Source organism: Anas platyrhynchos, chromosome 1, assembly GCF_047663525.1.
Source record: "Anas platyrhynchos isolate ZD024472 breed Pekin duck chromosome 1, IASCAAS_PekinDuck_T2T, whole genome shotgun sequence".
In the NCBI taxonomy this organism is placed as follows: domain Eukaryota; kingdom Metazoa; phylum Chordata; class Aves; order Anseriformes; family Anatidae; genus Anas; species Anas platyrhynchos.
Window position 1 is genome coordinate 14,406,684 of NC_092587.1, and position 25,361 is coordinate 14,432,044.

At 40.0% G+C, this 25,361-nt stretch overlaps 1 protein-coding gene across 6 annotated transcripts in view; it reads right to left on the reverse strand.

Annotated features, from left to right (window-relative positions):
• ATXN7L1 (ataxin 7 like 1) overlaps positions 1-25,361 on the reverse strand; it is a 114,526-nt gene that overhangs the window by 49,678 nt on the left and 39,487 nt on the right. For 4 of the 6 annotated variants that reach the window (XM_038179308.2, XM_038179319.2, XM_038179329.2 and 1 more), the window contains exon 3: positions 25,128-25,232. The exons of the other annotated variants lie outside the window; for them this stretch is intronic. In XM_038179308.2, coding sequence (XP_038035236.2) covers positions 25,128-25,232 — 105 coding nt within the window. The remainder of the gene's footprint in view (positions 1-25,127; positions 25,233-25,361) is intronic. 6 annotated transcript variants of the gene reach the window in all.

Genomic DNA, 25,361 nt, shown 5'->3' on the forward strand with positions numbered 1-25,361 from the left:
TTGGGGAGTGTGAAAATACAGAAGCAGCACTCTCAGAGATTAGTCACGGTAAGTAAGCTCTTCAGGGGGCACTTCGGGTCCTCCTGGCAGCAGTTTCCATAGGGCAGAAGACAGAACTGGATTCAAGACATCCCGACCCACTGGACCCGAAATGGAGACCAGGCAGACCAGTAATGGAGCCTACAGATCTTTGAAGGTACAGAACCTGGTTTTTTTTAATTATTATTGTAATTACTTTTTTTTCCCATTTAATTTCAATGAGGGGCTTGAAATAAAAAGAAACAAACACAAAACAGAATCACAGAATTTCTAGGTTGGAAGAGACCTCAAGATCATTGAGTCCAAACTCTGACCTAACAAAACAAAACCCAAAAACCAAAACCAAAAAATATATTGTATATTTGGGGTATGAATCTACCTAACCAAAATAATACTAAATGCTTCTGGGATTTCTGAGTGGGGAAGCATTAACCCTGTAGGTACACTTTCCTCACAGAAGAGGTAATCACAGAAGCAAAGGAATAATGAAACAAAATAGTATTAAAAAAAAAAAAAAGAGAAAATTATCAAGTAATAAGTACAGAAGTAGTAGGTAATATTGATGTGTAAATAAATAAAACAAATAGTTAAGTAAAAATGCTTACAGACATGCTGATAAAAAGCTGACAAATTAAAAGCTTAAGGGAAATTCGGATTGTGTCGCATACTCCATCATACGGTTTAGTGGGGACTGTTAGTGTTAGGTCAGAGGTTGGACTCGATGATCTTGAGGTCTCTTCCAACCTAGAAATTCTGTGATTCTGTGATTTATGGCTAGGATGCTATGGACACTGCTAATGCCCATTTGCATATCTCAGGCTGATGCTTGCAGGGCAGCTGGCAGAGCACCCTGTAGTGGGTAATCCTGGGGAGCCACAGGACAGCACGGCAAGTGAGTGGCAATTGCTGCCTCACGTCCACGTGTGGCAAAGTTTGCCTTCCAGTCCTTGAATGGCATGCAAGTCCCAGCATGGTTCTGAATATTTAAATTATAGCAGAGGGTAACATTAAGGAAGGGTTAACTTCCGTGTAAAAAAAAAACAATACACTATTTTGGGGGGGATGTGGGTTGGAGGGGCGCACAGTAACCATACAAACAGCCTAGCAAATATAATTTTACAACGATGCTTTCAACTCTCTGAAAAATAAAATTCTACTATTTGAAAAGCAAGGCTAATATTAGCTTTTGATTAAGGTACATCCAGGAGGTTGTCAATTTTCCATATCTTAATATTAGGTGTCTCAAGTGATCCATCAATAGATTGCCTGAGCCAGTGTTTCAGGAAGCCATAACCAGTGCTTTCGTTTTCAATCTAAAAAGGGGAATTCATCAACAATATCAAAACTCTTATTTAAATTTAAGAGGTCTTCTTCAGTAGAGATGAAGACCGCAAACATTTTCCTTATAGATTAACTTCCAGTAAATAGCTTTAGAAAATGCTCTACTAACAGAGACAGCTCGTGCTAATGACAGACAAGTTGTGCACTCAATCATATGCAGCAAGCATTGCAAGTAATTGCTTTCTACCTCTGCAATTCTGATATGGAAGTTTTAACTACACAACCCAGAATCTTTAAAAAAAAAAAAAAAAAAAAAAAAAAAAAAAAAAAAAAAAAAGGTTGAAAACAAAACAAGCCAAGGGTGGGAAATACAGTATCACTGTGGATAATACAGAAAATAATGTTATTTATTTATTTTTTAATAAAGGATCACTCTGTTTGTTCGTCACAGAGGCATTAACTAGGTTAAGAAATATGGAGCAGCTCAAAGTGATTCCTTTGTAGCCTGCTTTTTTGAGTCTGTAAATGTGGCTCAGGTAATAGTACTACTACATAAAAATATTAAGGAGACTGCCTATTTGCCAGTGCATAAAATCAGCCATTAACACGCCTGATGTCAGCAAGAAGATGTTATCAGGGTGTTTTTAAGACTAATTTGAAAAGAAAACATCTCACCTCTGTAGCTAGCTTTGGACAGATGGAGCTGGGCTTGTCCCAACTAAGAAAGGACAACATGCCAGCATCACTTTGGAGAAACTTCTTTGGTGCTGTGCAACAAAATAATATTCCTAAGGAATTTTCAAGAGGAGTCCTCAAATCTAAGAAGTGCTTTTCTGATGGACACCGTTACTGTCGGAGAGCTTTCACATTTTAAGCTATTTGACCCTGGGGACATTTCTTAGCACCCCGTACGTGGAGACTGGCGACTCTGCAACGTGTTCAGTGACTAAAACTTTAAGATGCAGAAACAAGAGTCCAATCTGTTGGGAGTATACGTGTTTCTTGCTAAAGCCGCGTGGGCCTAAAATAGGGACAAAATTAATTTTGTTTCCTTGTAGTGCTAGGTAGGTCAACACGCAGGCTTTTTTCCCACCTAGAAACAAGGCTACAGCTTCAGCAGTTCAGCACTGGCAAAAACAACAGAGCAGACTTCAGGCAAAAAAAATTAACCCAGCACAGAAATGAAATACCAGCTCATATATTTGAGCAGCAGCCACACTGTTTCAGGTTTTTCTGTAATTGTATATTAATCTCACTCTGAGCCCCAAATCAGTTTCCTAGTGTTTCAGTGCCATGGATATCTCAGCACCAGTGGACAGAAGAGGATTTTTAGAGCAGTGCAGGTCAGAACATTTGGGAAAGCCAAAATTCTACTGCTTTTGTCTGCAGAGATCATCTCAGAAGAATCCCTCAAGCTCCAGCTGATCATTTCTGCAGACTGCTGGTAAAAGTTACTGGCAGGTGTCTTATCTAAACAATATTTAGCAGCAAACAGATTTCTATGAATTCCCAGTACCCCGACTCGACAACTCCAGTAGATCAAGTGTCTGATCTATTTTCAGAAATACACTCTACGAAGCTATGTCTGCAGCCTATAAAACATTCCTGCTACTCTTGAAGCATCACAGATCTTCATAAACAAATCAAACAACTATTATTGTACGGAGGAAAAGTACAAATCCTTGACTAACAAGTGGTGCTTGACAGACATTCAAGTTACACTTATGTTCTCCTGCACATCAGACTGATGCAGTCCCAAATTTTCAGAGCTGCTCCTCCAGAAAGGCCATGGCATTCTGCCTTCGTGTTTAACCTCCTGCAAACAAGAAGGCTGGAAGGTGAGGAACACTGCTTTAACTGAGGCATACATTAGTCCTGAACAGTTCATTCCTAAAACCCATAAATTATTCTATTATTTTGGGGAAACCCTAGGAGGCCTGAGATACACCCACTTCCATTTTTTCTGTCTGCACATCTGAAATTTGTCTGTTTTTCAGGCAGGGAATAGTAATTTCAGTCCCTTCACTTGATTCCAGTCAGTCCTTGCAAGATGTTTGCCCCATCCTGCCTGATGAGAGATATATGACAAGTACAGGTCTCTTCCTTTTCAATCTGTATCCAGGCCAAGAAGCTGTTGCCCATTTGGATGTCAATAGACATTCAAGTGACATTTTAAAAACAGCTCTGAGTACCTTACCAGCATAGGAAAAGACAACCCACTATCTGCTTTCTTAGGAAAAACGTCAGCTTTTCAGAAAGTTCGTATTCAATGGGTTCCTCTTTCTTGGCCATGATCCCTAGGGGATCCTTAGACATAAGTTTCTCTCATTAAAAATAAAGTATTGTAACAACAAAAATAAACTATTAAACTATTTAATAACTGTAACTATTAACTATTAATAAACTATTAAACTAGTAAGCTACTTATAAAAATAAACTATTAAACTATTTATTTTTGGAGTTGAACACAATTCTCTTGGTGTAAAACTTCTAACTCAAATTGTCTAAGCAAGCTGAAATTCCAAGAGGTGTCTGTCTTCCCAGAACGTAGCTACAGCTAATTGTAAGCAATCATATAAAAAACAGACCTTGTTCTCAATTACTTATAGAAGATGATCTGAACACTTGGGCACCTCCCCAGTGCCATGAAGCTCAGCAGTACCACTCTGGGTGCAGCATCGGGCTTACATGCGTCTAGGGAAAAGGATGAAACTAACCCTAAGAGGAATAAACATTCCTTCTCCAATATTTAGACCTGCAATTCTTAGAGCAAGCTCAGGAAGACAACAGGGCCTTCATTACTTCTCCTGTACAACCTTTTCCACTGCTCTAGGACTCCAAAAGCTTCTGAGTATTTTTAGAGAGTATTTAGATGCAAAGGATTCACGTTAAATGATATGTGAAGATTTAATGCACAAGTAAAAATCACAAAAATTATACTTCTAATAGCAGCAATGCTGCTGTATATTGCAGAGTTTTAAGCTTACTGCTGTAGTCCTTGTATGCACCTTGCTTCCTTAAGGGGTTAGATCGCAAAGGTCTCCAATATTAACTACTTTGAGCAAACAAGATCATATTTGTTGCTTGATCTGTGCAATGCTATAAAAATCTTCATGAGTGCCCCAAACTTGTATTTCTTAGCCTTAGCTTCAGACTCCTCATTTCCAATTAATATTGATATCTCTTACTGACTTAATTAAAAGGCTTTGGTTCAGTCAGTCTCCTAGTAGTGCATTAGAATCAGTGACTTAAATTTAAATGATATTCACACAATTATTTTAATATAATGTGGATATATGTATTTTGACAGTATTGCAAAAACGCAACTTCTATGCAACTTAGAGTACCTGAAATTGTCAAACCAGTATTTACTTGCTTGTGGACACGAACTTCAATATATACTTTGGGAAAATAGTCCAGAGAGAATTTATCTAAACATACGGACATATACTTGTACCTTTTGTACATAAAAAGTACACTCAGAAAATATGTCTTAAAGGTCACCTGCATACATAGGAGGAATATAGGTATTATTCCTACATTTGCTTATTCACTAATTACACATTAATTTTCTCCATTATTTGTTCTGAGACCACATGTACCACCCTCGGATTTCCAGATTCTCTCCCTCCCCCCAAATTCTAAGATTAAAAAAGAGTGAAAATGTTTCAAACATACCAAGTTTCTTACTTCTTTAGTTCTGATCTCCAGTCTGAGAAAACCATAACATCAGTGCGTTCTCACTAAATACACGTGCTCAGATAATGTACAATAAAAGCCGTTCTGTGGTAAATTCACAAAGTTTTTGCAGAAACTTGTGCTCAATCTGCTGCCTCTTCCCTGCTGAACGCTGTGCTGAGGAAGCCAATGTTCTGGATACGCAGCCCAGCAGGCCCCACCACTTTTTGTTTTCATTTAATTCTAATTTTCTACACTGCATATGGAATTTTAGTTATGTTGTCCCTGACAGAGTTTGTGTTTTTTGATAATATGAGCAGGCTCACTCCATACATTAAAACTTCCTCCCTACCACATCCCCTTTTAGGGTTCTGAATTCCTGTTGGAGACGAGCATGCCTTTTTGGGGGAAAAAAATAACACACTGCCACTAAATCTTAAGATATATCATCAGTCTGTGGATACCAACTAGCAGGAAAAACACTCAAATCTGAACAGGCATAGCCCAGAAAACATCACTTTTAGGTTAATTCAAACAGCAGATCTTTCATCTTCAAGGTCAGATGCCCTTTCCAAAAGATACGCTTTTAAGATTGTAGTTTAGATAAGACAGGCTGAGCCGATTTAATAATTAATTGCTGCTGCTGTTCCCCCTGAACCATGTACTCTCCCAGCTTTTTCTTTCCACTGCCCCTGGTATTCACCTGCTGCCCTGCTGTGCAAGCTTTAGCTTGCTCAGCCAGCTGAAAGCTACCAAAACAAAGGGGGGAAAAGTGTGAAACCACAAAAAAACAGCACAAACCTACCCAAATCAAAGCACAGAGCTTTCTCGTAGTATTTATAGCCTCACTAAAGGGTGCGAAGAGCCACAGAAGCGGGTGAGGAAGGTGATGATGTGAGCGGGGCAGGACGGGCGCGATGAGAGGAGCAGGTCGGGCTCCTCAGCAGCAGTGTGCCACTGGGGCAATTCACACCCCCATTGGGTGCCCAGCAAGCAGCAACCTGGCCAGTGACAGCCAGCGGTGCTGTAAAAGGGACACCGATGTCACCAGCAGAGAAAGCATCCTGGAGAGATGACGAGGTTTTCAAGTTTTGTTGCTGCTGAAGCAGGTTCCTCTCACAACCAAGCCTCAAACCAGTATTTTCCTCTTCCAATCTATGAAGAGTTACCAGGGCTGGACAGTTTATTCCCACAAAGCATCACTGAGCACTGCCCTGTTTGTAAGGATGTCATTTTGGAAAACAACAGCTAACACTCTGGCCCCGGCCACCCCATAGGTTGTGCCACGCAGCTCCTGGCTGCAGCTAACCGCGGTAAGGAGGACGTGGCACACGCGGCAAGGACGGGCAACTCCTCACACTAATATTTTGAGAAACCAAACGGGTCTGGAAAGAACTGGATACAAAAGGAGAAAAGTTCTTTATTCGTTATCTATATACACCACCAAGAACCTGCCTTCTTCACTTGTGAGACCAAAACGAGAGCTGTGGAGCTTACTTTACGTGGCAGACCTGCTTCATCAGTGACCTGGTGCACCTAGGAAAAGCCAAAGTCATGCAACAGGGATCTGCTACAGCACTTCCACACTCAGGGCACCTTGCTAGACTCACGACACAACACTATCGTAATATTACAACCTTGCCTGAGAGACTCATCGATTTCATTACAAAAAAATCTAGCCCTGCTGCTGAAAATTCTCCAGAACCTGAACTTGAACAACGACGACACATTCTGCATTTTTACTCTGCCCCCAAGTTTTCAAACTAGAAATATATTGCTGCACCATCTTATGTCTGAGTTAACTGAAAGCCATATTTTGAGTTCAACACTGCTCAGAAAATTTCACTACGTTAAAACGAAGTTCTACATTATAACAGTTTCACTCCATTAACATCAGGAAGTCAGCGAGCAATAAACAAAACAGAGGTTGCCTGTTAAAATAAAAACTGGTATGAAAGACAGTGTAACACTCTTGGGCATAAAAACGTCACTGTCCGTTTGCACCACAGGAATATTGGTTATTGTATTTCTTGCAACCACACATGAGTATTCCATGCATTAAGGAAAGACAAATCACTAAAGCAACAGAAATCAGGAAGCCTTTCAATAGGTTCAAAATAATAGATGGAGCACATCCAAAAGATACCAAAGCAAACTGATACAGTACCAGGAGAACTTTTCTGTAGATGGATAATCCACATTAATTAAAGCACTGCTAAATATCACTGCAGCTAAGCTGTTAGTTTAGATTAATACTAAGACAAAACATTTTCATGTAACAATGTGGGTTACATTTTAAAAACTGTTTAGTCATTTTTGCCCTCAGTACAACCTAATGTTTCTAGGAATGCAAGTTATTTTTATTAGGCAGCCAGCTGCAGACATTGCTGGAAGTTAACTGTGTTAAGTTCCAAAAAAATGAGGAAAATTACAATTCTGCACATGCCTTCAAAAGTTTCCCTAAGACATGAAGGGAATCTGTGTTTGAACACAGTGAATTGTAAAACAATTTTGAAGCTCGATTAAAGGAAATAATGATTTATTTGCAAGGTATCTTTTAATTCAATGTAAAGCTGTTTGTGCTTCAGTGTCTGAGATTTGGTCCATACTTACAAGAAAGTATTGCTGCAATGATGTATTACAACATAATCTTAAAAAAAGTAACTCTGAGCAACTGCCTACATCTCTACATCCATGCTGCATGATAGAATGTGGAAAGCCAGGTGATAAAATCTTACTTTTACAGAGAAATCAACATAAAAAAAAAAAGGTATTTTAAGCCACAGCACAGTTCAATATTAAATACTTAACGTAACTGCCATCAAATTAAACAAGTTATTAATTACTAGAAATTCACCCAGCAACACTTCCTATGCGTATTTCTAGGTGATGAAACCAAACTTTTGCTCTTAATAAAAAGTACAGGTTAGTTTTTGTAAATAGGCACACTTTATTTTTTAAGCCACCAAAATAGGCAATGTTTCAAAACTTCCAGAATTATTCCTGCTTTAGGTGACCTGAAGCAGATTCACACATGCAGTGCAGTTGCTGAGGGTGTGCTAGCAGGACACCCAGCACCACGTGGACCACGCTTTACCCCTGAGCATGAAAGGAGCCGTGTTGGCCCAGCATTGTGGCTGCTCAACTCAATCAAATTTTAAAAAAACTTGCAAGGAAATTCTCGGCAGAAACCTTTCAGACTCTGAACCCCCTCCCCACTTCTCCCAAACCAAACCGGTACACCTGCAGGGTGCCTCACAGGAGCCAGCTGTAGGGATTTCCAAAACGTAAGGTGGCCGTGCTGTATCCGCGGTCCCCCTCCATCCTGGCGGGGTCTGTATCGGGGATGGGCATATTTAAGGAAAAGCAGACCTGCCCCCGACTGACAGGTCGCTGGAACGTTTTTAAGACCAGCTGGTGCTGTGTAGCCGAAATCAAGCTTTAAAGCAAAGTTTGGGATAAAAAGGAGAATGGCAAAGCTTAACCAGTAAAGCCAGCGTAGGTCAATGCTGCTGCTGCCTCATCCAGCGTAAACGTCTCATGGGAAACGCACTAAGAAAAAGAACCCTGGCTGAAAGAGAAAAAATAAAAGGAAAAGAAAAAGAGGAGGGCCAGGCAGGGTGAGATCCTGCCTTGAGAAGCCCAGCACGCTCTGCAACACAAACACCGGGGAGCGAGCAGCTTCCTCTGCGAGTGAAGCAAGGCTCCGAGCCCTTCCTGTGTCACAACTCCTGCGCTTCCTTCGCGCGCCCGCTGCCGCAGCGACGCACACAGCCTGCACCGGCACCGCGCTGGGGCTGCGGCCACTGCCCAGGAGATGCAAGGCACCCAGGGGAGACACCCAGCTCCCCACTGTCTGGACTGCCCGCTGAAATTACCTGTGATGGAACAGCTTATAACTTATAACGAGCTTAAGGTTTTTTTAAGGAAAGGCTGTGCAGCCACATAAGAATGAAAAGTTGCTGCTCTAAAATTCACAAAAAAATGAAAGATAAAGGAAATACTATTTTGCATCTCACGGAACTCCAAAAGTCCACTTTACAAAACTGAGTTCAGCAAAGCTTTCTGTATTGATTCCCTTCACGGGCATAAAATGCCCAGGTCAGACATTCAGCTAGCTGAGTATGGCACAGACACAAAAAACTTTCAGGTGATTACGTTAACTGAATCTAAAAGGAGGCTGTAACGCATTTTCAGAAGTATTTTCTCATAAATGAAAAGAAAAACTACTACAAAAATAGCGGTGAACTCCTCAAAACCATGCTTGGGTCAGCTGGAGTGCAGTAAAGTTCGCATTTGCTGAAGCTAAGAGAGGAATTTTGCGAAGTAAAGGTGTGACGTGATGAAGCAGCAAAATGACAGCTTTGTCAGGTGATAAACAGGTAAAGTGTCACCTGTTTTACTTGCTTTTCAATTGATAATTGTGCAACTCTGACTGCAGAGATTAGCTGCTGTAAGCATATTCTTGTGACATTAAACAAAACTTTCAAATAGATTCTAACTCTTCTTCAGCATTAAAGAACATTGCGTTGTTTTCATTTTTGTGCTTTACATATTTTTTGAAAAAACAAAATCAATCTAATCCTACTCTAAATATAAAACTTAAAAACCAAAAACAAGACATAAGGCAATTCTACTAAACTGACATTGAACCAAGGTTCGGTTTAAAAACAAAAATCTGTATTTTTTTAAGTCAGAACTACGTATGGAACAAAAATCCAGGAACTGAGCAGAAATAAAAATAAGGCAGCACACATTACTCAGTGAGTAATTAATGGTTAAAACAAAGTCTTGCATTCAGCAAGATGAATTGTTAGTGTTCAGCAGAAAATATTTGTTTCTATAGCTCTCTTATGAAACCATTATAATTTACACTCAAATATCTGTTTTCTGAACTTTGCTTTATCTCACTGATACCATCTAGCTAAAATTGCCACACACATCCATATCTGTGAGTTAAAAAATAACAAAACACAACCACAACAAAAAATACGTTGTCTGCTTAAACTTTGCTTCTGGTGCACATGCTGGCAACACCTCCATAATTTCTTCATATAACTGCATCACATGATAAGCAACTGGAAATAAAACTGACCTAGCACACGCACTACCGAGTAACTTGAATCCCTCGCTGCGGGTGAGGGCGAAGCAGCAGAGCCTGGAGCCAACCTCGCCAGGTTTCACTGACACTGACCTCAGAAATGCATGGGAGGAAGGGATTTCACCTTCTCCTGCTCACGCTTCCAAAATCCGCTTTCACCTTCTGAGTTTTCATCATAGGAAGAGCAAAGGAGCCACTCACAGGATGAAGTTGACCAGGCATCCTTAAGCTAGGGCGCAGGCACCGCGTCGGCTCAATTCCCCCACGCCTGCTGGCAGCAGCGTGCTGGGAGGGCTCAGAGAGATGACGGGAGGCAGGAGAGCACGTGGATAAAGCTGGCACACCGTGTCCTGGAGGAAAGACCTGAGAGTGCGCCCAGGCAGGATCTTCACTTGGCTCGTGCTAATTGGAAGTTAACAGCTTTTGGGAATTTCTCTTTCCAAGATCTCCGTAACTGGGAGACACCAAAACCAGCAATGTCTGTGGGGTGCTGCAGCCTAGCGCTCACGCAGTTCTTTCTTGGGTTTGTGAAGATAAAGTTGGGTACAAGCGAAGCTGTGAACACAACATGGGCTGGATGCAAAAACATCCCGAGTGGATTCTCTTCCTAGTTCCCTAAAACAAAACAACACAAAACAGAGCAAAAAGCTCTGTTCCTTGCCTCAGCATTTCTGCTGACCTTTTCGGTCTCGTCCCTTTCCAATTGCAAAGTCAGGCTCGTTCTGACCCGACTGACTCCCAGCACGCCAGGTAAGGCTTGTGGAGCAGCGGAAGAAAACCCAAAGCGTTGCAGATCTTCCCAAGACTGACAAATAGACATGGGTGAGGTTCTCGTGACTTTCAGGACTCCATGCAAGGACATGTGAACAGCACCCCTGGGGCTGTGTGTTATGTTCTTGGGTATGTCCTTCCGCTACTCTGGGGGGAAAACACTATTTTATTTATTTATTTATTTATTTTTCTTCCCCCTTTTACCTCAGCAAGAAAAACACCTGATCTTGACAGAGCAAGAGTTACAGGACAGCAGGGCTATTAGCACATCGTGCACTTGAGAATATTCACCCCGGTGCACGCACAGCCATAGATCTCTGCACCCAGCAGTGGCACAGACTGCACCGCGAGGGAACGCTGAGCCTTTATCAGCCAACCAAACCCTGATAACTGCTGGCTGAGCATCCTCACCGCCCTCAACATCACTTTATATGCAGGACATGTCAGTAGCTATCACTGATCCAATACGGACAGGAGCTGATACCACTATGGATTTTTTTTCCCCTCAAATATCCATTTACAATTCTCTGACTGGCTTTATTTTTCTTACAGACCAGCAATTTTGGGTTGGTTCAGAGAGTGCTTTGCTTTTAAAATTCTGACTGATCAAAATATTTCCAACTTTTTATTATTATTATTTTTATTAAAAGGCCATTTAAATGGCTCTGAACATCAGGAAGGTGATGAACCCCACTTAGAGGACTGCTTCCCTGATGAAAGCACTCCCCTTTCTGCCATAATGGATTTGAACCCAAATATTTCACCCTGCGGAAGAGGACAAACTATTGCCAAGGGGGCTCAGATATTTGTTCTCCCTTCCTCCTGCTGAAATTATTTCACTTTTTATAAACACATTTCCTGAACCATACACTGGATCTTATTTGTCAAAGCTAGTGAAGGGCTCTTCCTTGCTCTGTTCAACAGCTACGTGGTAGCTTTATTCAAAATAAAAACTTTGATAGGACAGAAGAAATCAGAGTGGTCCTGAACTTGTGCCTTCCCACACAGGGGCACTCGGTCCCTCAGGCAGCAGGTAATTCAGAGCCTCCCTCATTTCCTTCCATTTCTTTTCCGTATGAAACACGCAATCACTGAAACAGGCAAAGGCTCTCAAGCACGGTGGTTAGGGTACTCCCTGGGAGATGAGATAAATCCAGCTCCCATCAGCATTTCGTTCCCCAGATGAGAATGCAGTCTGGCTGAGTGATCGCAAACTCCCACCGACACTAGGTGGCCTGCTTAAGATGCTCTTGATTCCAGTCCCCCCAGATTAGGGAAGAATAGGGTAAATCGGGTGTCCCACATCACACATAACTGTTCTGATCTCCAAACTACTGGGTAAGGGAACAGAAATCATTTTGAAAAGGTTGTCCTTTATTTCCTCTGTTTTTACTTCAGTCTCCTACAAGAGATTTCAACTCAGGCCAAGTGGAACACTCTGCCTCTCTCAGCATGACATTTATTTTGTTATGAAAATGAGAGAAAAATTAGTTATACTCTTTTAGTCTTTTTAACACAAAAAACCTGTGTGTTTTCTTCTTTGGCAAGCTGGAGAAAAAAAACAACTTATTTTTTCTCAAATGTGTCTACCCATTAAGTGGCAATAAATTACTCCCTAGTATTTATTCCAGATTTTTTTTTCCAGAAGGTTTTGTTTTATGGAATAAAACAAAGGACTGAGATCCCATCTCCAGCTGAAGGACGGGCAAGCTGGCTGCAGAGCAGGTTGGCAGAGCCAGGCCGTCTGCAGTCACCCAGGAGCTCTCCAGAACCCGCGGACGCGGTTTTTGAGTTATTAACCCACAAGCAAAGCCTCTCGCTGAAAACCACCTTGTACCTGAAGATCAGAAAGTACCATCAACGCTTGGCAGGGCACAAATAAGCCGACAGCAGCAGGTCTGAAACATGTTCAGGTCAGAGTGGTAGAAACTATAAGGAACCAAATTAGCACACGTACAGATAAGTATGATATACTGGGGAAAAGTCAATGGAGTTTGTTAGAGTTATGAGTCACAAACATACTGGAAGGCATAAATGAAAGCGTGGATAGGAGAAATCCAATTAACATGGACTATTTAAGCTTATAAGTTAAAGGAAACCATGTATTTGCGTTTCTTAGAGGAAAGGTAGCTGTCGGGGGAGAGGAAGGAGCATTCAACCCCTCCACCCAAAGGCTAGGTAACTACCTACAAGGCAAAGAGGTGAAAACAATCAGTTTTCTAGGCAAGAATTTCACCAGTGGCATGCAACATGGGGCTGTATTAAGGCCGGACCTATCCAACATATCCAGAGAAGAAGGTGGTTAGCCAGCAAACAAGATCTTTGGTATTTAATTACTCAGAGAACTAAAGATGAAAATCAGCAGATTGCAGAAAGACCTAATGTTGCTGAACGGAGTAATAAACTAGTAAATGAGATTCAATGTAGAGAAATGTAAAGTGAAAGAATATGGAAGAAAAAAACAATCTTTATATACAAAATGACGGTCTCTGAATTATTAGTACAGAATAATGAGGTACTGGTCTTGTAACAGAAATTAATCTCAATGATCTGCGGTGGTCAAATGTTATGCAAGGAACGCAGCACAACACCACTGCTTCCCTTTCAAAATTGGTTTAAAAGAACTGGGTAAGGTACAAAAACACACAGTGAGGACAGGGATGGTCTCTATAGGAGTGACAATTAAACAGATGCAGACTTGTCAAACTAGAAAAGCGATGACAGAGGAGGGTTACGCTACACACTCATTATGAAGGTGGACAGGAAATGAGTGTTCGCTGTCGGACAACAAGTTCAAAACAAAAAAAGGGAGGTACTTCACACAGTGGACTGCCAGGTGTTGAGAATCCTTTCCACAGGACCCTAAGCTGTTAAGTCTCCATTATGTTCAAAAAGCAATGGGTCAACAAAATTGTTTGGCAGCGCAGTGACAGACACCGGTCTTTGCAAAGTTAAATTCTTTTTTACAGAATTTCCCTCCTCATCTTACTGCGTTTCCATCTCCCAGGAAGGTATGCTGCACGCCAGGTTGCTGAATGAAAGGCTATCCTGTTCTTCGGTGATTCAGACCCAAACTATCTGCACTGATACAAAACTGTAGGATTTCAACTTCTACAGAACTATTTTCGGTCGAGTACAAACTCTTCTATTACAGCTAGTTCCTGCACCAAGGCTGCGATGGCTTCACACACGTTTTTAGTTAATGGACAGCAAAAAACCCCTCACAACCCTGCTACTGAAAACATGCTGTTCTGCACCGTGCTGTTCTCTGCAGCAGTGTCTGGGTCTGACTACGCCTTTCCTGCCCGTGTGAAAATGCTGAAAAGCTTTGCTGCTCAATTCAGCATTCCCTCTGAATGCATCTGGCGTTAGACAGCAATGAAAAGGTTTACTTACGCTGCAAACTAATCCTTTGTCGTCCTAGCCAAGTTCGAAAGCACCATTTTTACTGATAGTCATCTACCTAGAGTCACAGAACGAGAAACACTTGTCTCCAGACTCATCTGGACATCCCCGGGTAGTCCTGCCAGGGTGAGAAAGCTGGAAGTACACGCAAGGATGCACTGGACCGCACGCTTCGTGCAACCCGATCAGCAAACACAAACTAAATCTATCCGAGCAAGTATAATCTACATAAACCTTTTCTGTATTGTTGGCCAATTCCTGGCCCGTGTTTCAGCTTGCACAGATGTATTCCTGCTTCAGTATTTTGAGGTAAAAGCTGCACCAAAAAATGAGACTCCTCCCTGCCAATCCTTCTCCCAGCAAACTGGATTTTAAAACGAAGCAATTTTTCAGTCAATCTCAAGCCTAAAACACGATTAAAAATAATAATAATTTTCTAGTTATGTAATTAGCAAACCACAACACCAATAATAGACACATGGAAAGAATAACCCTACACAGCACACGATTTATTCCCAGGGAATAAAATGGAAGCAGGAGTACAAAATAATGATAGATTAGCACTAGCGTTAGACATATTTCTCATATGCAAGGCTTGATATTTTATGGAAGTATGGTATTAGTTATACTTCACTAGATGCAGAGCAGATGCTAAGCATGATAAAAGATTATTTTCTCGGATACCAGAAGTCTGTCCAAAAAAAAAAAAAAGGGGGGGGGGGAAAATCTGTTATTTCCCAGAACACCAGTCAAGGGAAACGTTCCTGGTTAACAGCAACACTAGTCTCACAAGCATAAATAGCTAACGAGGCAGATTTCCTAAATTTTATTTAGGCATCTTAACAATAGGTAGCTCTTGGTGCAGGAAGCTAATTCAAGCATTAAAAATCGACTCCAAATCAAACTACACACCTAGTGAGGTGAACAAGTTGCCCCTCATCATTCACCTAATGTATTTCAAACAGTTCTCTCATTGTGTCTCGTAGAATTTAATTAATTACTCTATCTAGATGAATTTAACAATTTTATTTTAAAACCAGAATCTTACAGTGCTTCTAACCTATCTGTAGTGATAAAGTGTATTTTAGAAGAAGGTCTAATTCAATATTTTTAGATTTTAATATGACAATTATTACATTAATACCACTAGTTAAATAGAATAGCATTAAGCTATTAAGATAATTACATGAATCACTACAGGATTGTGAAATGGGAAACACACAGAAGAGCTTCAGCTATAGTTGAAATGATGAGAATTTTAAGTACAGTATTTTATGCATGGAAACAAAATGTTTTGAATAGATTTGGCACTAGTCAGGTACCAAGACGCTGTATACTACTAGTACACAGTGAAACGAACAGAACATTTAGATTTTAAACATGCAGCTGTGATAAACATGTTTGCACACTGGAGAAAAATAAAAATCATGTTGAAATAAAGAAGAAGAAATACTTTAAAAATTCAGAAGAATTTATCTGGGATAAATATTATTACTGAATATTGTGGAGAAAGTATCTGAAGTAGATTTGCAAGCCTTGTACTAGCTGGTTTATCAATAGCTGACATTTTCCTCTACTAAAAAATAGAGCATTTTGTAAAATACAGAATGAATTCATTTATTCATGAAAGGCATTTAGCATAACTACTTCCAACTTAAAAAAACAAACAAACAACAAAAGCTCTCGAACCTCAGCTCCATACTTATTTCAATTGCTCTCCGTTGCACCTCTCTGCAAAAGGACAGGGTCTATCCTATCGCCCTCCGGCATGCCAAAGGACTTTGGTCTTCCACGCTGCACCCCAGGCAGCCTGTAGGTGTTAGAAGAGGCCATGGAAGTGGCAGCAGAAAGTGGAATTTCGGACCATCAGAAGTGGTATTTCTGGACAAGTAAGAGACTGATGTTCCTGCTTGCTTTCTGCTCACCACGGCAACCTGATCGGGGCAGATTTTGGGCCGGAGCTGGCCTCCAGGTGCTCCAGCCTCCTCCAGTACTGCCCTCCAGCCCCTCCTGCCCCCCACCTCACCCAGCTCGTGGCACAGGAGGTGGTCGGCTGCTAGAGAGGGCACTGCCCCAAAACTGCTGCTTTTTCCTTTGGGAAGAAGCAATGGACAAAAGAATCAGTGTTTTGAGGCAGCTTTCTGGTACAGCTTTGAGTAGATGAAGAGCAAGAAGTCGCTAAATCTATGCTTTGCGAGAAATTGCTAAAGATAACATACTATAAATGCATAGAAGAGTTAGAAAATTAACTATACCTAAAATGTTTAGGCAACTGTGAGAAGTCATTGTCGATGGGCAGGCCCATACGCAGGAATGACTTCAACAGGACTGAGATGGGACTTATAGCATTGGGTAGTGACTAATCCCAACGTTAATTACCTTCTGTGAGACACACTGAGTACAACACATCTGAACGTAGCACTACCAAAAAACAACCACACCCAAAAACCCCACCACATTTTTCTTGCCTGATCACAAGCAGGATACATAAAGAGATAACAGAGGGAAGAGAGCTGCTCTTGGAACTTCTGTACTTTTGAATACAGCAAAGAAGCAAGGATTTCAGATCTGGGCCTTTGGCAAAGTTGGATTCCACATCAACTGTACCTTCTGGACAGTACATCACAACTTGATATAAAAAAGGATTTGTTCTTGCTTATCTTTTACTCAGCAAAACGCTTCCAAGCAGTGAATTATAAAGCTTGTAAAACACCAACACCGCATTCTTTCTCTAAGATGGGAGACATCTACTTAATTCAGTCCAGGGAAGGCATGCTATGGAGAGCTCTAGCACAAACAGTCCCATTTCTAATTTTGTCAGGTTTTTACAGGTTATGATGTTAAGTTTTCACTGTACCTTTTCTCTCTGCCTCAATACCGCAGCCCCAGCCCTCCAGCAGTGAGGCAGTTGGAAGGAAGAGGCCCTAAACTCAGCCCTGTAAATTATAGTATGTAGGAGATTAAACTTAAGCCTAATGCTACAGTCAACCTTCAACAGCTGAGCTCTATAAATGGACACTCCTTAAAAGAAATCCTTATTGGTTACTATTTAAAACTACGTCTCTATTAAAATCTCGACTGAAAGAAATTACAAGCGATACACATCTCCCATCAATGCCATGACAACACCACCCGCTTCGAGTATGCACGGTATCATTTAGCACAATTTGCTTGCAGGTTAAAAAAACATGTAAGGGCTCACTAAACAAATATTACCAATGAATACGCTATGCGAAAGAGAATTGCTATTGTTATAAATTAGCTTAGGTGTAAACTAGAACAATACACTTTCAGGGCACTGAAAAGCCCAGCTCTGTCAGTCTGCTTCCTCTGTAGACTTAAAGATCAGCACTGCAAAATTACAGCACAATCAAGGCACTGTAAAGGCAAAACAGAGAAAGTTAGGGAAAAGATGACTGATCGATGTTTTAGCCTCAAATTTTTCAATTTCATACACAGGTAAGGGGCGGAGGGGAAAAATTACTATGCTAAATAACAACTGTATACATGCTGCTCACTGCTGAGTGTCTTCTGCTGAATAAATCCAGCTCCCCAAAGTGCAGTCCCTTGAGAGTTCAACCCTGCCAAAACGTTCCTGCTATCTCATTCAAAGAATCTTTTGAATGAAGGAATTGTCAATTATTGATGCATTGACCTAGGGCGAATTTTTGAAGCATCTAAGTTTTCTATGGGCAGTTGTGAGCTTCCCACTTACGCTACTCATTGACCCTATCTCTCTCTACATTGTATCTATATATCTACTTGTATATAGATATATATCAGAAACAGAGTTCAGACGGATTTATAGATATCCATATATCTATGGGCTGTTTTAGGCTCTGTCACTGGTCATGAATTAGTAACAACAAACAAGACAGCAGTTTAAGCAGTGGAGTGATGGTAGAAAATACATATTTAAAAAGCCCCATAAAATACTGTGCTACTTGTTTCTAAGCGAGCAGGTCAGCCAGTCTGAACACAGCTCCACTTTAAATTCGCAAGCTAGACTAAGAGAAGAAAACATGACAAACTCCTTCCAGCCTCCAGCAGATCTCAGCAACCTGCAAAGTGAAGACACCACGTTTGCCGTTGCTCTGAGCATCAGCTGTGCATCTTTCAGTCCCTGCCACAGTCCGTCCCTTGGAGCTGGGTGTTACTCTCTACATTCAAGTTTACTTTGTGTGATACATCTCCAACACAAAATGCATTTGTTGCTCTTGCTTTAGTCTGGCTTGTGATGCGTCTGCTGGTTAGGACAATCTCTTCTAAGAGGTGGAAGATGAGAGAATAGCTCCTAGGCGGTAAGGCTACTAAATCCAAATCTCTTGCTTCCTGGCCAAGTTATTACAGAGAAGGCAGGATTTTGTTTTGTTTTGTTATTCTTGAATGAACATGGCCTTGCCAATGCCTCTTTCATGGAGCTCTCTCTAGGGTACATCCAAAAAAAAAAAACCAACCCAAGCTGTCTGCAGTTCTGGCTGAGCACAGGAGCCAATACTGAGGTGACCAACACCCTCATGCATACAAGCAGCTAAGAAAGATTTTCATTTACTTCTTGATTTGAATTACACGTTAAAATTTCATTTTAGCTTTTACGCACTTAAGTACTTCTCTGAATCTGGCCAGAGTCTATCAGCAGTCAGGATACAGAGCTGTTCTCTCCAAGACAGATTTTCCATTTCTGCACCTATTCAGAATCCCAAGAATTGCTCTGACGGTCTAAAAATACAGCACTCCAAGAGTATGTAGGGAAAGAGCTGAATTCAGAAGAGTGCTGTTTTAGTTTTGCTTCTGCAAGGGTAACATCCACCCTATCTGGATTGTCCAGGCAACAACGTGCTATTTAAATTCTGCAGGAATGGTGCAGAAAATGGCTCGTGGCCTCAATTTCAGAGACTGCCGCTATGCTGGGCCCACAGAACTTGCAACGATGGAGTCAGGACCAACCTACATCACCTGCAAGTACCATTGCAGGAACTAGAGCTCATATTTTCACCATGGACAGGAAACAGTTAGGTCACTGGCTGCAATTTGGTCTTAAGATTTCTGATAGAAAGACGGTAAAGCTAGAGAGAATTTTTACATGCTTGTAGCTACCAGGGGGTTCCAATATAAAGCAACAGAAATGAAAGATACAGACAAAATGTGTGTATCCTAGGCAATTGCACAGGTCAAGTTAAGTGTATGAATACAGTACATACAAAATACTCGATTTCTTCTCTCCCATCCCCTCAAAAGAAAAAAAAAAAATTGGATTCTTGCCAGTCCAGCTGCTAACATTAAACAACTGTTGCCATATTTAACAAAAAGCAAGGGGGGTGAGAGTAATTTTCATTATTGTAGTTCTCTTCTGCAGTGAAACCTCACTGTGTGACAGCCCCAAAGTTATTTGATGAGCAGCGATACCATATAACAAGTTTTGACAAGGCTGTGAAAAAAGAAAATCCCAGCAACAGAAGGAGAATTACTGAAAATGCCATTGCCCTTGAAGGGCACAAGAACGCTCCCCTGATAAAAGGTCAAATGCAGTGGATAAAATATTAACAATTACAAAACCCCAAACAGGCGTATTTTGTAAAAAGCAAGCCATTGAATAATTGAAATAATATCAAAGCTGAGAGTAATCCATCAAACGTGACAGTGATACCCATATCGAAATCCTTATGCAAAAAGAGATGCCAGCTAGTGATGTTCCAGTTCGTGGTAAGAAAGCAAATTGTTCACACTGGAAGCTCAGCCTGCTTTTCTTTAATCGCGGTTCATTAAATTGTAACACAGAGCTATTACAATGTAAAATAGCTAGTCTGAGTAATTCAAAGTATATAACCTCTCTTAGAAAATAATTATGATCTGGAAGGGAAAATAATTTATTTATATTCTCCTGTACTTCAGTACTTGCAAGCTTGTTTGTCTTTTAAATGGTGCTTAAACAGCCCAATAGAAGGATAAAAGGAAATATCCTTTTCCTCCTTTCACGAGGACATGAATAAGTCGACCCAAGGATTTATAATGCAGAAGTAATGAAAATTAAGGGCAGCTTTTTTCTTTTTTAAGGGATAAGAATTTTTACTTCTTAATCAGAAGCCTACAAAAAAAACAACCTTAGAGACAAGAAGGAAAGACAGCAACGAACCTGCAGAGAAGTGAACAGAGGAGGAGATCTTCACATTCATTTTTCCTTGACAAAACAAACGTGTTCTCCTCTATACGTTACTACTTCATCAAATAGGGGTCTTAGCTATTCGGCTCATGAAAATACCCTCCTCATTTTTTTGAAATCATTCCAGAGTATGTTTGGAAACTTTCCTTGATGATTATACTGCAGTGATTGTTTAAACCAAGCTTCGCTATTTAGCTTGGCTAATTCATGCCCGCCCCCCCCCCCCCCCCTTTACTTTTAACACTTTTTAAACACATTAATTTGTTTCCTCATATTAAAAGAGGAACTCCAGATGTTTTGACAAGCTCTCTGCTGCTCCAGAGCTACCTTTTGTAAGAGGTTTTCTTTTCAACAGGAAAAGACCAAAGTTAGCAAGCCTATGATTGTATGGAACCTTTCTGAAAAAAGCAACCAGAACTGTATCTGATGCTCTTTATTCTGGTAAAGGGTAATGCAGTATAAGAATATCAAGCTTTGCTCTGAGTGCAACTAACAAAATAGAAACATCTCCTGGGAAATGGTACGGGTCCCATCTCAACAAATACCAGATACTTCTTCTCTTAAGTTCTGTGATAGTCTACGGCAGACAGCTCAGCACAGGCTGCTACCCTAAAAATCTTCCAGAAAACAGATATATCGGGGAAAACAAACAAAAAACAAATACCAAGGACACTGTGGTACTTCAGGGATACTAAAACACTACACTTCCAGTGTCCCAAAAAGCGCTCTACATCTTCACTGAGGTCAGCGTTTGAGAACAAACAGTCTCAAAACAAAAATTCCCCACATGCCAATATACTTAGACATGCTGCGAGCCATCTAACTAGGCTGATGCCTCATTTCAAAGTAGTTTATAGAGAAACAAAACAACTGCATGTTCGCATATTAAACAAACAAACAGAAACCTAAGATATTGTTGCACTGCAACAAGTTACTGAAAAGAACTGGACTCAGAAGCAAACAACACCATTCCAATCCTATTGTCGATGACATGGTGATATATTATTTTCAGAGTGTACAATAGTACTGAGCGACCTCCAGAAAGTATTTGATTTATATTTCCTACCCAGCAGCCTATAACAGCAAGTAGCACTTTCAGTTGGACTTACACCATATGAACATGAATGGTTTAATCCTCATAAATGGATGCAAATGTTTATCCCACAGATGTAAGGACCTGAAACTGCTCTTAATAGCTCAGCACTTCCCTTAGAGGCTTGGAGAGATCTCTTGCTTCGCAATGCCAAGCTTTATGCTGGGTTCATTACAAAGACTGTCAAGATCAACAAGTCAGTCCTCTAATCAGCCAGATCTCTTATTTTACCTTTCTAATTTCTACTTGTCTGAGGCTGTACGATGCACCGCTTCTCGTTTTTAAAAGCCTGAACCACAAGCAGATTTTTGTCTTTTTCTGCTCAATAGTCCAGGAAGCAAACCCTTAAAAGTTAAACAACAACATCTGCTTCTACAATCTTCACAACTTCCCAGTGCCATCGAGGATGGCTGCCACATGTCTGAAATTAGAGACAAATGAACCACTGGGTCGACTTACACCCTGGAGAAAGGCAAATGCCATCAAGGACTCAAGAGAAGTGTACCACAGCCCAAATGTTCACTAAAGTAAGCATTCCAGTGTTGCTCCAAAGCCAAGACCTTCAACTTACAATGCAGAGAACCTAGAGACATAAAGCACATGTCTGGCATGGATCTGAATCCTTACTGAGAGAATAAGCACTGGATCTTACCAGGGATATTAGCAACAAACCACACTTTGCAGGAGATTCTGGGATAAATCTCTACTAGTCCTTGTCAATAGCAATAAAGGCTCCCCAGGATGCAGCCTTCAAGAGCCAAAAAAACCACCAGTGCTGGCTTCTAACTCTGCCTCATTTCATTGTCTTCGTTTCAACTTTAAAGCTGCAATTCAAGACATGTAAAATAATGCGTTTTACAGTAAATAGGGCAGTCTAAAATAACCTCAAAGTCTACTGACTGAGGTCTTCTCTGTCACTGAATTTACAGGTATACTGCTGCATGACCTAATTAATTAAACAAAATTTGATTAATAAGATACACATCTAGCTCTTCTTTTAATCTTACTCATTTCATATCAAAATGATTGTATGTTAGCCAATGTGTGCCAGTAATACAACCTGTAGTACTTTCAGCAATAAATTTTTTTGGAAAAAAATCATTGTTTTGCAATAATTACTAAGACCTCCAAGAACACTTCTCTCTTCTAAAACTTTTTATATAGGTTTAGTACATCACCTTTTCTGTTTTTTCTTTAAAACAATGCATATATATATATATATATGTATATATATAACAAATATATATACGTATAGAAATTCTGTGATTCTGTATACACATACATATATGAAAAATACGTATTTAAAGCTCTTCTTCAGGCCTTCCAGCAATATTCTAGAATACCTTCCCTGAAATAAATCTGCCTACATCAGTTTGTTAAGTGTATTAAGTACAATCTTCAAGGGGCAACACCTCTGTTCAATTATTTTCAGTATGCTCCATTTCTTTTAATGCAGACTTTTTAAAAGTCTGCATTAACCTTAGGTTCTTAAATCAAGTAGTTCAGAATTTAACTCTCGGTTGTTCAGTGTAACAGGATTGTGATGAAATAAAAGGGATTGCATAAATAATGGAAAAATGGAGAAAAGAGAAAAAAAGAAAAAAGGGCAGTGACTCACAGGATCTCTGCAGTTCACAAGCAACACACTAATGCTGATGTTAATTGGTTAATTCCAGAGAGCTCAAAAAGTTCCTTCCAACACGGATTACTTCACTTTCATCTATAAAAAATACCATTTTGTCCAGCTGTTCAGTTTTACAATATCCTTTTACAGCTCTTCAGTATCCTCAATCTCATTTAAAGGACGTATCACCAGCAAGTTCTTCCACCTCTGCTCTTTCTAGCCGAGTTCACAGAATGGTTGTTTTGGCTATGCAACCCTTTACCAAACTTGGACATTAAGATAAAGAATTCAAAACACTAATCCTGCATCTCACTTTACACTTCTTGCAGGAGTTTTACATGGCTCCTACGTGAAAACAGGACCAGCTTTCATACCACTCTCCAGGCCAGGTGGTCACGTCTAGGACAGAGCACAACTACCGAAGGCTACAGCACAGCATTGTCAATAGCTATGGGTCAGAAATTCAGCAGCATTTATCTTCTGTTCTGTCATACACCCCTGTATAATGCACCAATGCTTATGGTACCCACTGTAAGTATCAGCACACACAGAGAAACTTTTCTGCTATCACCAAAAGAACCATAAGATACCTGAAGCTGGACAAGAAGAAACAGCGTATAAGAGCAAGAAGCAAATTTTGAAGACAAAAAACATAAAAAACCCACAGAGGACTGCTTATCAAAATCCTGTAATTAGCATCCTACCCCTCCAATTAGTTTAGAACATCTTTTTCATAGTAATACTCTTTCAGATCATAAATTACTCAGTGGATGCTAAAAGCTGTATTCCCTTTATTAGTGTTTTTTCACAGTTATTTCAATCTGGGCCAAAGGTACCAGTGAGTTGTATGACTGCTTTTGAACATGAACACACTTGCTACTGGTTGGTTGTCAGCAGTCCATCCGTACAAACCCAAGGTAATACTTTGTTAATCTCTCCTTCAAAGTAAATACACTTTTACATTTTCCACTTACTGAGTTGCTTTGCTGTCAAGAAGACAGAAAGGGACACAGGATTTATGAAATCTATTTGTTGTTCGTAGTCAAGGCAAACTTCACTGGTTCTTTTTTTTTTTCCCCCCCATCAATTTATTTCACTGATACCATCCTCAGTACTAGTTCCCATTCATTATTTTGCAATCACCTTCAAATCAATTTGATTAAACTGAATTTTAAGAAGAAAAAACTTTAAAACTTCAAGCAAATCTAGTCATTCCAGTCACATTTTGCAATCCTTTAAAAAACAAAAGCCAGGAACAAAACACTGGACAAATAACAAGTAAACCACCAGATAAATAATAAATAAACCAGACCTTGAGATGAAGTTTTTCAGAGATTATTTGAGAGTAGTTTGTTAATCAATAACAAAAAATTCTAATTAAAGCAGTTTTGCTTACAAATAAACAAAATAAAAATTACCTAATTGTCATACTAATTGAGAAATAAATATCTGCACATTTCTGGTTTCTCAAATGAACAACTTTCAATAGAATCTTAACTAATGTGATGCAACATGCCAATTATTTAAAAAATTAAACCATATAAGAGATATAAAAACAAATCCTGTAAGTTCCTACATATAAATCCCATCAGAAAACAATCCATCATAACATCCAATTTCTGGTTAACATCAATCAGTATCACTCACTGTGCCACTTTGATAAAAGACAATCCAATGTTATATTATAACAGCTTTAGGCTAGCTAGTATCTAACTAACAGGATTTATTTATTGTAATAGGTTAATTTAGTATAACAAGTTCAACTTGAAAAGCCCAGCTTCTAGAACAACTAATTTAACTTCCTTCTTTACAGGAAACATGCCTATTGAAGGCATTCCTGATATTTTCTGTGGAAATAACACAAGATAACTGGACAAGTATCTGCAATGCCTCTGTCACGATTGTATGCAAGGATTCTTAAGAGAACCATACGCTGGTTTGGCACTGTAATTCAGGAAAGAAAACATCCACTTACCGCAGTGTGACTGGAAAACCTGTGGCTTGACTACCTGATTGCAGATATTGCACACTACAAGATAGAAATCATCATGAGCTGGATAATGGCCAAATAAGTGCATATCTGTGGGAAAGTTAAAAATATATACAAGAATTAGAAATTAGGCTTTAAATATATGTTAAGAAAAAAAAAAAGAAAATACTGTAGGGCCATTACTGTTATATTAACTTATACAAAACAATTTTATACACT